Raw genomic sequence first — 12,187 nt, forward strand, 5'->3', positions numbered from 1 at the left:
TGCGATGCCCGGTGCCCCCCTCCAGTGCTCGGTGCCCCCCCCCCCCTGCGATGCCCGGTGCCCCCCTCCAGTGCCCGGTGCCCCCCCTCCCCCCCCCGCGATGCCCGGTGCCCCCCTCCAGTGCCCGGTGCCCCCCCCCACTGCGATGCCCGGTGCCCTTCCCCAGTGCCCCCCGCCCGTGCCCGGGGCCCGGCCTTGCGCAGCTGCCGCCGGTCCCGCCCCGCGATCGCTTTCGGTTTCCGAGAAACGGCGGCGGCTGCCGGGAAGGAGCGGGACCAGCAACGGCACCGGGACCGGCACCGGGACCAGCAACGGCACCGGGACCAGCACCGGGACCGGGACCGTGGAGAAGGGTGCCGGGAGCGGGCCGGAGCGGGAACATCGGCACCGGGAGCACAGCGGGATAGGGCCGGGACCGGAGCGGGGCACACCGGGACCGGAGCGGGACAGACGATGGGGGCGACCACCGCCCGCCGCCTCCTGGCCCTGCTGACCGCCGAGCGCGGGCGCTGCGCCGCGGTGGCGGCGCTGATGGCGGCCTCGGTCCTCGGTACCGGGCGGGAGGGGGGCTGGCGGGCGTGGTTGGGGGGCAGCACCCAGCTGGGGGGGCAGCACCCAGTTGGGGACGCTCTGAGCTTTGGGGGGGTCAGCACCCAACTTTGAGTTCGATCAGCACCCAATTGGGGGGGGGGGGGCAGCACCCACTGGGGTGGCCGTGCCTTGAGTTTTGAGTGGGGGGCAGCACCCAGTGGGGCGGGACAGGGGGGACACACACAGTGCCATCCCCTCGAGGTCACACCGTGGGGTCCTCCCCATGCTGCGGGGGGGTGACACAGACCCAAGGGGGTGTCTCCATTGCCCTGACGCCATGTCCTTCCCCCCCCGGCAGGGGAGGTGGCCGTCCCCTACTTCACGGGACGCGTCACCGACTGGGTGGCCAGCGAGGACGAGCTGGGGGCCGCCTGGCCCATGGCGCTGCTGGGGCTCAGCAGGTAGGACGGTGGCACCGGGGGTGTCACACGGCAGGGGGGGGTGACACACATGTCCCCGTGCTAAGCCACCCCGGTGTCACCCCCGCAGCGCCGTCACCGAATTCATCTGCGACGTCACCTACGCGGGGACGCTGAGCCGGGCGCTGGGACGTCTCCAACGCCGCGTGTTCGCCGCCGTCCTGCGACGGGATGTCACCTCCCTGCGGGCGACGGGCACCGGGGCGGTGACGGCGCGGGTGACGGGGGACGTGGAGGCCGCCCACGCGGCGGTGGCCGAGGCGCTCAGCCTCTTGCTGTGGTACCTGGCGCGGGGCGTTTGTCTCCTGGTCACCATGGCGTGGCTGTCACCCCGCCTGGCCTTTGTCACCCTCCTGGCCCTGCCCCTTCTCCTGCTGCTGCCCCGCGGTGTTGGCAAGATCCAGCAGGTACCAGGACGGGGGGGACAGGGTCCCTTGTCACCCCCCTGTGCCCACTGTCCCTTCTCCATGCCTGTCATTCCCTCCAAGTGCCACTGTCCCCTCTGCATGACTGATGTCCCCTCACTGCACCACTTCGCCCCTCCAGGTACCCACTCGCCCCTCCAGGTGCCCAGTGTCCCCTCCCCATGCCCACTGTCCCTTCCCTGTCCCTGCTGTCCCCTCCCTGCTCCCCCCCATCCCATCCAAGTGCCCACCATCCCCTCCCCATGCCCGCTGTCCCTTTCCTGTCCCCGCTGTCCCCTCCCCACTCCCCCGTCCCCTCCAGGTGCCCACTGTTCCCTCCCCATGCCCACTGTCCCTTTCCTGTCCCTGCTGTCCCCTCTCCGCTCCCCCCATCCCCTCCAGGTGCCCACTATCCCCTCTCCATGCCCATTGTCCCTTCCCTGGCCCCACTACCCCCTCTCTGACCCCTCCATCCCCTCCAGGTGCCCACCATCCCCTCCCCATGCCCACTGTCCCTTCCCTGTCCCCGCTGTCCCCTCCCTGGTCCTGCTGTCCTGCCTTGGTGCCCACCAGCCCTGAGGTGACACCTCTGTCCCCAGGGGCTGGCGCGGCAGGTGCAGGAGGCGCTGGCGGGTGCCACCGAGGTGGCAGTGGAGACCTTCCAGGCCATGGCCACCATCCGCAGCTTTGCCCACGAGGCCGGGGCAGCCGAGCGGTACCACCAGCGCCTGCGCCATGTCTACCAGCTGGAGGCCAAGGAGGCGGCCACCTACGCTGCCAACTTCTGGGCCAGCGGGGTATGGGCACGTGGGACACAGTGGCACGGGGACAGTGGACATGGGGATGGGGTGGCATGGGGCTGGGGGATGTGATGGCATGTGGGCGACAGGACATGGGGAATGTGGTGGTTCAGGGCTGGGGGACATGGGGACACGGTGGCATGGGGATGGAGGACATGGTGGCACGGGGGACATGTGGACTTGGTGGCACAGGGCTGGGGGACATGGATGCAGTGGTACGTGGCGAAGGGACATGATGGTGTGGGGGCTGTGGGACACGGGGACATGGTGGCACAGCTGGGGGACGTGGTGACGCAGGGGTTAGAGGACATGGGGACATGGTGGCATGGGGCTGGGGGATGTGATGCCACAGGGACATCACGATACAGTGGGCACGACGGTGCCAGGACACGGGAGCTCAGTGAGGTGGGGGATGTGACATCTCTGGGACACAGGGGAACGTGATGGCGTGGGGGAGGTGGCAGCAAGGCTGGGACCTCGGTGTCCCCACAGAGAGGTGGCCACAGCAAGGAGGGTGACGGGGACCCCCCTGGTGGTGTCCCCCAGTGCTGACCTCCCTGTGGTGTCCCCAGTTCTCGGCGCTGGCCCTGAAGTTGGGGCTCCTCTGCTACGGGGGAAAGCTGGTGGCCGCAGGGACCATCACCACCGGCGACCTTGTCACCTTCCTCATCTACCAGGTGCAGTTCACCGAGGCCGTGGAGGTGAGCCCGAGGGGTTGCCATGTCCCCATGCTCACCCTGCCATGTCCCTGTGTCCCCGTGACCATCTCTCCGTGTCCCAGTGTCCCCCTGCCATCTCCCCACGGTCACCCCACCACGTCCCTGTGTCCCCCGCTGTGTCCTCGTATCCTCCCTGCCACACCCCCATGCTGGTCCCACCATGTCCCTCTGCTCTCCCATGTCCTCCCACCGTGTCCCTGTGTCCTCTGTGTCCCCATACCCTCCCAGCAGTGTCCCCATGTCCCCACGTCCTCCTGCATCCCTGTCCCAGTCCCCTGTGTCTCCATGTGCATTCTCCATGTCCCTGTGTCCTCCTGGATGCATCCTCATCCCTGTCCTCCGTGTCCCCACACCCTCCTGGCCCCGTTCCCTCTGTGTCCCCAGGTCCTGCTCCGCTACTACCCTCACATGACCAAGGCCGTGGGCTCCTCGGAGAAGATCTTTGAGTTCCTGGACCAGGAGGAGCAGGTGGCACAAGCGGGGACGCTGGCACCCGATGTCCTGCGGGGCCACCTCCAGCTGGAGGACGTCTGGTTCTCCTACCCCGATCACCAAGAGCCCGTCCTCAAGGTGGGCATGGGGACAGGGCAGGGGACGCGGGGACGTGACAGGGGGACACGGTGGGGAGGGCATGGGGACATGTCGTTGGGGGGACAGACGGGCATGGTGAGGAGGGCGTGGGGGTATGGACGTGGTGGGGAAGGTGTGCGGACACGATGTGGGGACAGAAGGACATGGTGGGGACATGGCAGGTGGACATGGGGACGTGGTGGGGAGGGCATGGAGATACAGAGGTGGTGAGGAGGGTGTGGGGACGTGGTGGGGGGACATGGGGACATGGTGGGGGCCATGGGGACACAGGGAGGAGGGCACAGGGAGCGCCAGGAGAGGGGATGCGGGAATGTCACCTCTGTCCCCACAGGGCATATCCCTGGAGCTGCGCCCCGGGGAGGTGCTGGCAGTGGTGGCCCCCCCAGGGGCAGGGAAGAGCACCCTGGTGTCCCTGGTCCTGCGCCTGCGCCCGCCGGGGGCTGGGCGGGTGCTGCTGGACGGTCACCCCCTCCCGGACTACCAGCATCCCTACCTGCGCTGCCAGGTGCCACCACTACTCCGTCACTGGCTGTCCCCACTGAGTCCCCACCATCCACCCCGTGTCACCAGCCATCCCCACCATGTCCCCACCATCCACCCCATGACGCCAGCAATCCTCACTGAGTCCCCACCATCCACCCCGTGTCACCAGCCATCTCCACCACGGCCCTGCCACCACCCCGTGTCACCAGCCATCCCCACCATGTCCCCACCATCCACCCTGTGTCACCAGACATTCCCACCGTGGCCCTGCCACCACCCCGTGTCACCAGCCATCCCCACCATGTCCCCAGAGCATCACTGCCATGTACCCACATGTCCCCGCCGCATTCCCAACACATCCCCAGGGGTGTCCCCATCCGTCCCACCACAGCCTTGCCACGTCCCCAGCCGTCCCCTCCACCGCAGGTGGCCGCCGTCCCCCAGGAGCCGGTGCTCTTCTCCCGCTCGCTCCACGCCAACATCGCCTACGGGCCGGGCAGCTGGAGCCGGGCGCAGGTGACGGTGGCAGCGCGCCGGGCCGGTGCCCACAACTTTGTCACCCGCCTGCCCCGGGGCTACGACACAGGTAGGAGGTGTCCCCTGTCCCTTCGCCGCCCCCGTGTCCCCACCCTGACCCCCGTCTCGCGCAGAGGTGGGCGAGCTGGGGGGGCAGCTCTCCGGGGGACAGCGGCAGGCGGTGGCCATCGCTCGTGCCCTGGTGAGGGACCCCCGTGTCCTCGTCCTGGATGAGCCCACCAGTGCCCTGGACACCGACAGCCAGCTGCAGGTGAGGGGGTGACACCCGTGTCCCCTTGGGCAGCACCCCAGTCCCTGGGGGTCCCCTGGGTCCCTGGGGGTCCCCATGGTCCCCAGTCCCAGTGGCCTCTGGGTCCCTCTCCCACCAGTTCCCTGGGGTTCCACCTTGTTCCTCTCTTCCATTGTCCCCTGGTCCTGGGTCTCCATGTCCCTGTGTCCCCTGGGTCCCTCTCCCCCCAGACCCCTGGTCCCAGGGGTCCCCCTTGGTCCCCTCTTCCATCGTTCCCTTTGTCCCCAGTCCTGGTGTCCAGTTGGGACCTGTCCCGGGGTCCCCCGGGCCACTTGCCCAGCAAACACCTGGTCGTGGTGGGATCCCCCTGCTCCCCATGTCCCCTGGCCCCCCACTGCCCATGTCCCCTCGGGCCCCGTGCCCCCCCTGTCCCCACACCCGGGGTCCCACTGACGATGCCGCCCGCCGCAGGTGGAGCAGGAGATCTTCGGGGCCGGCGGGGCCGGGCGCGCGGTGCTGCTGGTGACGGGGCAGGTGGCCCTGGCCATGCGGGCGCAGCGGGTGGCCGTGCTGGAGGGGGGGCGGCTGCACGAGCTGGGGTCCCCCGGGGAGCTCCTGCGCCCCGGCAGCCGTTCCTGGTGCCTGCTGCGGGGTGGGGGGCAGTGGGGGGCAGCGGGGGGTGGGGACACGGGGAAGGAGGGTGAGGGGCAGCAGGAGCTGGGCAGGGGCACAGCAGGTGCAGGGATGGGGGCACCGAGGGATGGAGACACTGGGAGCGGGGATGGGGACACGGACAGCAGGGATGGGGACAGTGAGAGCAGGGATGGGGACAGCAGAAACTGGGATGGGGACACCGAGGACTGGGATGGGGACATTGAGCGATGGGATGGGGACACTGAGAGATGGGATGGGCACACCAGGCGCAGGAATAGGGACAGTGGGGACAAGTATGGAGACACCAAGAGTTGGGATGGGGACAGCAGGAGCAGGGATGGGGACAGTGAAAGGTGGGACAAGTGACCGTGAGAGCTGTGATGGGGGAGTGCGGGCACCAGGCTGGGCACGTTGCCACGTCCGTGCTGAGCAACAGGGACCAGAAGGGACAGCGGGTGCCAGCGGGGCTGGTGACAGGTGGGGATGGCCATGGCACACGGGTTTGAAATAAATCCTTCTGTTTGTACCCAGGATGTGTTGGGGGACTCCAGCGCTGGGGGTGGTGAATGGCTGGAGGGGGTGTGGGGGCTGTGCCCATCGGGACGGGCATTTGTACCAAATAAAGCAGAACTCCTCTGGAAAGGAGCCGGCTGGGTCGCAGGGACTGGGGAACGCTGCCTGGCCGGTCTGTGGGCTCTCGGGCACCAAAGCCATGTGCTCACCCCCCGGTTGGCACCACCACCGTGGGAAGCGCGTGGTGCTGCCTCAGTGTGATGTAATTAATCCGTCACCTCCCCCTCGGGGCGTCGCAGCCACCGTCCTCCGTACCGAGAGGCTTCACGCCCGTGATTCTGGCGTGTTGCCGCCCGCTCCGGCGTGGATCGTCCCACGGACTCCAGCTGCGTCTCTGCTTCTGCCGTGCGCCCCATTCCCTGCGCCCCGCCAGGCTCAGCATCCCCGCTCCAGCGCGGGCTCCCCCCGGGCTGCGGTGGGGCTGTGCCCCACAGTGTGCCACGGCTGCGGGGGCTGCTGCCCCTCACCGTGGGCTCAGGGCAGTCCCTGCTCCGGCACCTCCTCTTGCCCCCCCGCATCACCCGCGGTCCGTGAGGCCGTTTCTCTCCGGACCCCTGGGCCCAGCACCCCCCGGCACCAGCCGCTCTCCCCCCGCGCCGCCGTGGCCATCTCCAGCCTGTGGGGCTGGTCCAGCGTGGGCAGAACCACCCGGGGGTGGGAGGGGGCAGCCCCCGCATCCCCCCACTCCTCACTGCAGGCACGAAGCACCCCTTGGCTCCCTCATCCCCATCTTCTCGCCAGTGCTCCCAGTCGGGGGGCAGGGACCTGCAGGGGCCAAACGTACCTGGCAGGTTAACCCATGGCTCAGGGACTGTGCTACACCCGGGGCTTCGGGTACTTTGACCACGGGGCGATTTTTGGGAAGCCGGGGTTGCCAGGGGCAGACGGCGGGCACCTAACCGAGAAGGGGGATGTGACAGTTTGATGGGGGGGGTGCTCTGGCGGCAGGGGAGGGGATTTGCTCCCTGTGCCACCAGGTCTGAGTCCCATCCCCCCCCCGGGGGAGGTTGAGCCAAATCGGCGCCTCTGCGAATTGCCCTATTTAAGTTGGGACAAAGGGGCGGGAAAGGGGCTTTTTGCTCAGGAGCGAGGAGAGGGGCGGGGGGCGCTGCCCTCGCTCCCGGCTCCCGGCCGGTGCCATGTGCTCAAGATGGCGCCGGGGGAGCCGCATGGGGGGCTCGGGAAGTGCCTCGCTCCCGGGGTGCCCGCCGGGCCGAGCTCCCCCAGAGAGGATTAAGATCTCAGAGAAAACAACCACAGCGACCAGGTCAGTCAGGATGGAGCAGGAGGAGGGGTGCTGGAGCCGAGGCTTCCCTTGCAATCGGTGTGAGATGGCAGGCGGCCCCCCTGCAGCCAGGGTGTACTCGGCGGGGCAGAGACCCACTCGTGGTCCGTGGAGAAACCCACGTCGGGAAGAGATGCCCGAGCCCAGGAGAGGCCGTGGAGCAGGGGATGCGCGACCAGGTACTGTTAATAATGGGCAGGGGATGCACGACGGGGCCATGGAGGCATCTGGAGTCCGTGGGACGCCCCACGCCAACGCAAGTGGCAGCAGCTCCCTAAGAGGCCGAGACTGGTAAAGCCCGAACTGGTGCGATCCATGGGGAAGGATGGCAATCCTGCGGGCAGGGCTCATACTGGAAAAGTTTGGGGACTTTTCCTCGTGAGTAGGGGATCCACCGAAGCAAGGGAAAATGGTGTAAAGACTCCTCCTCCTTTAAGAAAGGAGCAGCAGGAACAACATGGACGGACTGACCTGCACCCCCCATTCCCTGTCCCCCTGCGCCGCCGGGGGGGAGGTTGAGCCGGGAACGAAAGGAAATAGGGGATGGGGAGGTGTTGTTTTAAGATCTGGCCTTGTTTTCTCTTTTCTCCTCTCAAGTAACCGGTTTCGTTCCCTTGTGTCTCCTGTTCAGTAACTGTTAATAAATTGTTTTGTTTTAAGAAGAAAGCCTGAGTCATGTTTTGCCCGGGACCATGGTTGGTGGGTGCTCCCTCTCGGTTCTTGTCTCGACCCTCAGTCCAAAAACCACGACAGGGAAGAAGGTGCTTGGACAAAGACTTGCCAGACTTGTGCAAAGAGCTTTAAACTAGTATTGCTGGGGGAGGGGGAGCACAGTTCAGCCCACCGCTGTCAGCATGGCGCCAGTGCCAGCACCGAGGGTCCAGAGGCTGAGGAAGGATCGCAGGTATGTTCGAACGAACTTACACTGCCGTCCAAGAGAACCCCTGTCGCTCCAGCCAGCGAGTCGGCTTTGTCGGAGGCCCAGCTGAAGTGTATGTACACCAACGCACGCAGCATGGGAAATAAACAGGATGAGCTGGAGATGCGTGCACATGAGCAGGGCTACGACCTTATTGGCATCACGGAGACGTGGTGGGACGACTCCTATGACTGGAGTGTCAACATGGAGGGGTATAAGCTTTTTAGAAAGGACAGGAAGGGGAGACGAGGAGGGGGTGTCGCTCTCTACGTCAGCAACCGGCTGGAGTCCGTGGAGCTTCGCCTGGGGTTGGAGGAGGAGCTGACAGAGAGCTTATGGGTTAAGATTAGAGGACGGGGACGGATAGGGGATGTTACGGTAGGGGTCTGTTACAGGCCACCAGGCCAGGAGGACAGAGCAGATGAGGCGCTTTATAGCCAGATAGGAGCAGCCTCGCGGTCACAAGCCCTGGTCCTCATGGGGGACTTCAACCACCCTGACATCTGTTGGAGAGACAATGCGGCAGGGCACGGGCAGTCCAGGAGGTTCCTGGAATGCGTGGATGACAACTTCCTCCTGCAGGTGATAGAGGAGCCGACAAGGAGGGGTGCCATGCTTGACCTTGTGCTCACCAACAGGGACTGGTGGGCGATGTGAAACTTAAGGACAGCCTTGGCTGCAGTGACCACGACACGGTGGAGTTCAAGATCCATGGGGCAGCAAGGAAACCATTCAGCAAGCTCTGTGCCCTAGACTTCAAGAAGGCCGACTTCAGCCTCTTCAAGGACCTGATGGGCAAAGTGCCGTGGGAGGCGGCCCTGGAGGGACGAGGGGCCCAGGAAAGTTGGTCCACATTCAAGGAGCACCTCCTCCAAGCTCAGCAGAGGTGCATCCCAACGAAGAACAAGTCGGGCAAAAAGACCAGGAAGCCCGCGTGGATGAGCAAGGAGCTCCTGGACCAACTGAAAATGAAGAGGATAGCCTACAGAGGGTGGAAGTGGAGACAGATAGCCTGGGAGGAATACAGAGAAGCCATACGAGTGACCAGGGATCAGGTGAGGAAGGCTAAAGCCCTGAAGGAATTGAATTTGGCAAGGGATATAAAAAGCAATAAGAAAAGCTTCTATAGGTATGTAGGGGACAAAAGGAAGTCCAAGGAGAACGTAGGCCCCCTCCGGAAGGATACTGGTGCTCTGGTTACCCGGGACATAGAGAAGGCTGAGGTACTCAATGACTTTTTTGCCTCAGTCTTCACTGGTAAAGCCTCTTGTCTTACCGCCCAAGCTGTGGAAAGAACTAGCAGGGACTGTGAGGATGAACCACCGCCCACTGTACTTGAAGAGCAGGTTCGGGAACATCTGAGGAACTTGAAGGTGCACAAGTCCATGGGACCTGATGAGATCCATCCGCGGGTCCTGAAGGAACTGGCGGATGAAGTTGCCAAGCCACTGGCCATTGTATTTGAGAAGTCGTGGCGGTCTGGCGAGGTCCCCGATGACTGGAAGAGAGGGAACATAACCCCCATTTTTAAAAAGGGGAACAAGGAGGACCCGGGCAACTACAGGCCGGTCAGCCTCACCTCTGTGCCTGGCAAGGTCATGGAGCAGATTCTCCTGGGAACCATGCTAAGGCACATGGAGAGCAAGGAGGTGGTGGGTGACAGCCAACATGGCTTCACCAAAGGCAGATCGTGCCTGACCAACTTGGTGGCCATTTATGATGGGGTGACAGCATCGGTGGACAAGGGTCGACCAACGGATATCATCTACCTGGACTTGTGCAAAGCTTTTGACACTGTCCCGCACGACATTCTTCTCTCTAAACTAGAGAGGCATGGGTTTGATGGATGGACCACTCGGTGGATAAGGAATTGGCTCAATGGCCGCACTCAGAGAGTAGTGGTCAACGGCTCGATGTCCAAGTGGAGACCGGTCACGAGTGGCGTCCCTCAGGGGTCCGTGTTGGGCCCGGCCCTCTTCAACATCTTTGTCGGTGACGTGGACAGTGGCATGGAGTGCACCCTCAGCAAGTTTGCCGATGACACCAAGCTGTGTGGTGCTGTCGACACGCTGGAAGGGAGGGATGCCATCCAGAGGGACCTCGACAGGCTGGAGAGGTGGGCCCGTGCCAACCTCATGAAGTTCAACCAGGCCAAATGCAAGGTCCTACATCTGGGTCGTGGCAATCCCAGGCATAAATACAGACTGGGTGGTGAATGGATCGAGAGCAGTCCTGAGGAGAAGGACTTGGGAGTGCTGGTGGACGAGAAGCTCAATATGAGCCGGCAATGTGCTCTTGCGGCCCAGAAGGCCAACCGCGTCCTGGGCTGCATCAAGAGGAGCGTGGCCAGCAGGTCGAGGGAGGTGATTCTCCCCCTCTACTCTGCCCTCGTGAGACCTCACCTGGAGTACTGCGTCCAGTTCTGGAGCCCCCAACATAAGAAGGACATGGACCAGTTGGAGAGGGTCCAGAGGAGGGCCACGAAGATGATAAGAGGGCTGGAGCACCTTTCCTATGAGGACAGGCTGAAAGAGTTGGGGCTGTTCGGCCTGGAGAAGAGGAGGCTCCGGGGTGACCTTATAGCGGTCTTCCAGTACCTCAAGGGGGCCTACAAGAAAGATGGGGAGAGGCTGTTCAGGAGGGCCTGTTGTGATAGGACAAGGGGTAATGGTTTTAAAATAGAGGGAGGTAGATTCAGGTTGGATATTAGGAAAAAATTTTTTACCATGAGAGTTGTAGAACACTGGAACAGGTTGCCCAGAGAGGTGGTGGATGCTCCATCCCTGGAGACGTTCAAGGCCAGGTTGGACGGGGCCCTGAGCAACCTGATCTAGTTGGAGATGTCCCTGTTCCTTGCAGGGGGGTTGGACTAGATGACCTTTGAAGGTCCCTTCCAGCCCTAACCATTCTATGATTCTATGATTCTATGATCTTAAACGGGGCACTGGCAGAAGTGCTGATGGCCCTACTCGGCCTGAGGGGGTGGGGGTCCGACCTGGTGGCCAGAGCCGGGACTGACCTGGTCTGGAGCCTGCGAAGGGACAGGGGGTGAATCCCCTCTCCCGCCACCAGAACCCCTTCACACAAACCAGCACAGCAGGTCAGGCCCACCCCTCCATTGTGAGCCCACCGTACCCTGTGGCTCTGCCCCGATGCCCCACAGGCACACCAAGCTGGGAGCAGCTCATGATGGCATTCCCAGTCCAGCTCTGCCAGAACTGCCCCAGTTTCAGTCTCCCGCTCTTCCTCCCTGCGTTGCTGTTCTCCAGGTCACAGCTCTGGGATGCCCACAGGATGGACCTTCACACCCAGGGGCTCCACGTGGGCACCAAGGTGCTGCTGCCGTAACGCAGCAGCCCAGAGGGGTTTATCCCCCCCCGGCAACTGGGATCCTCCCGTCACCCCACAAATCCAGATGTGTCCTGTCCCCTCGTGCCCCGATGCCATCAGGGCTCCCTGTGCCCCCCTGTGCCCCAGGGCCTTACCCTGCCCTGGCTCTCATGTGCCATCACATCTGTCTGTCCCTTTCCTCTGCCCGCCCGGGGGCAGGACCCCCACTCCTGACCAGAGCACTCGTTACCCGGCTCCTGACATTGCCAACCCGCAGCCTTTCCCCCGGGAGAGGAGCCCGCGTCTCTCGTGCCCAGGCTACGCTGCCAGGACCAGTCCCAGGCACCATCCTGCCATGGTCCAGCACCGTCTTTCCGTGGTGCTGGGCGAGAGGTTCGACCTCGTGTGGACAAACGTCCACTGGACGAGGAGGAGACGTGACCCCAGCCCATCTCCTGCCCCTGGGTGTGCGAAACCGCAGAGCAGGAGACCTTCTCCGTGCCCGTCTGCGTGGCCTCTGGGCCAGTTTCCCAGCCAGTTCCTGAGGACAAGCCGACCAGTGCCCCTCAACCCCCTCTGCCCCTTTTTATCCTCGAGCACGACACGACACGGGCCGGAACGTCTCTCCTTAGTTTGGGTCACAAATCCTGAAC

At 64.3% G+C, this 12,187-nt stretch overlaps 1 protein-coding gene across 1 annotated transcript; it reads left to right on the forward strand.

Annotated features, from left to right (window-relative positions):
* The first annotated feature begins 453 nt into the window (after positions 1–453).
* Positions 454–5,963, forward strand: TAP1 (transporter 1, ATP binding cassette subfamily B member). The gene is made up of 10 exons (XM_086630698.1): positions 454–550; positions 890–992; positions 1,081–1,417; positions 2,014–2,211; positions 2,787–2,915; positions 3,318–3,503; positions 3,856–4,029; positions 4,434–4,593; positions 4,658–4,794; positions 5,245–5,963. The coding sequence occupies exons 1-10, from the start codon at positions 454–456 to the stop codon at positions 5,791–5,793; spliced, it is 2,070 nt and encodes a 689-aa protein (XP_086486824.1). The 3' UTR covers positions 5,794–5,963.
* The last annotated feature ends 6,224 nt before the right edge of the window (positions 5,964–12,187 follow it).

This window comes from Tauraco erythrolophus, unplaced genomic scaffold (genome assembly GCF_009769465.1).
Source record: "Tauraco erythrolophus isolate bTauEry1 unplaced genomic scaffold, bTauEry1.pri scaffold_47_arrow_ctg1, whole genome shotgun sequence".
NCBI classification, from domain to species: domain Eukaryota; kingdom Metazoa; phylum Chordata; class Aves; order Musophagiformes; family Musophagidae; genus Tauraco; species Tauraco erythrolophus.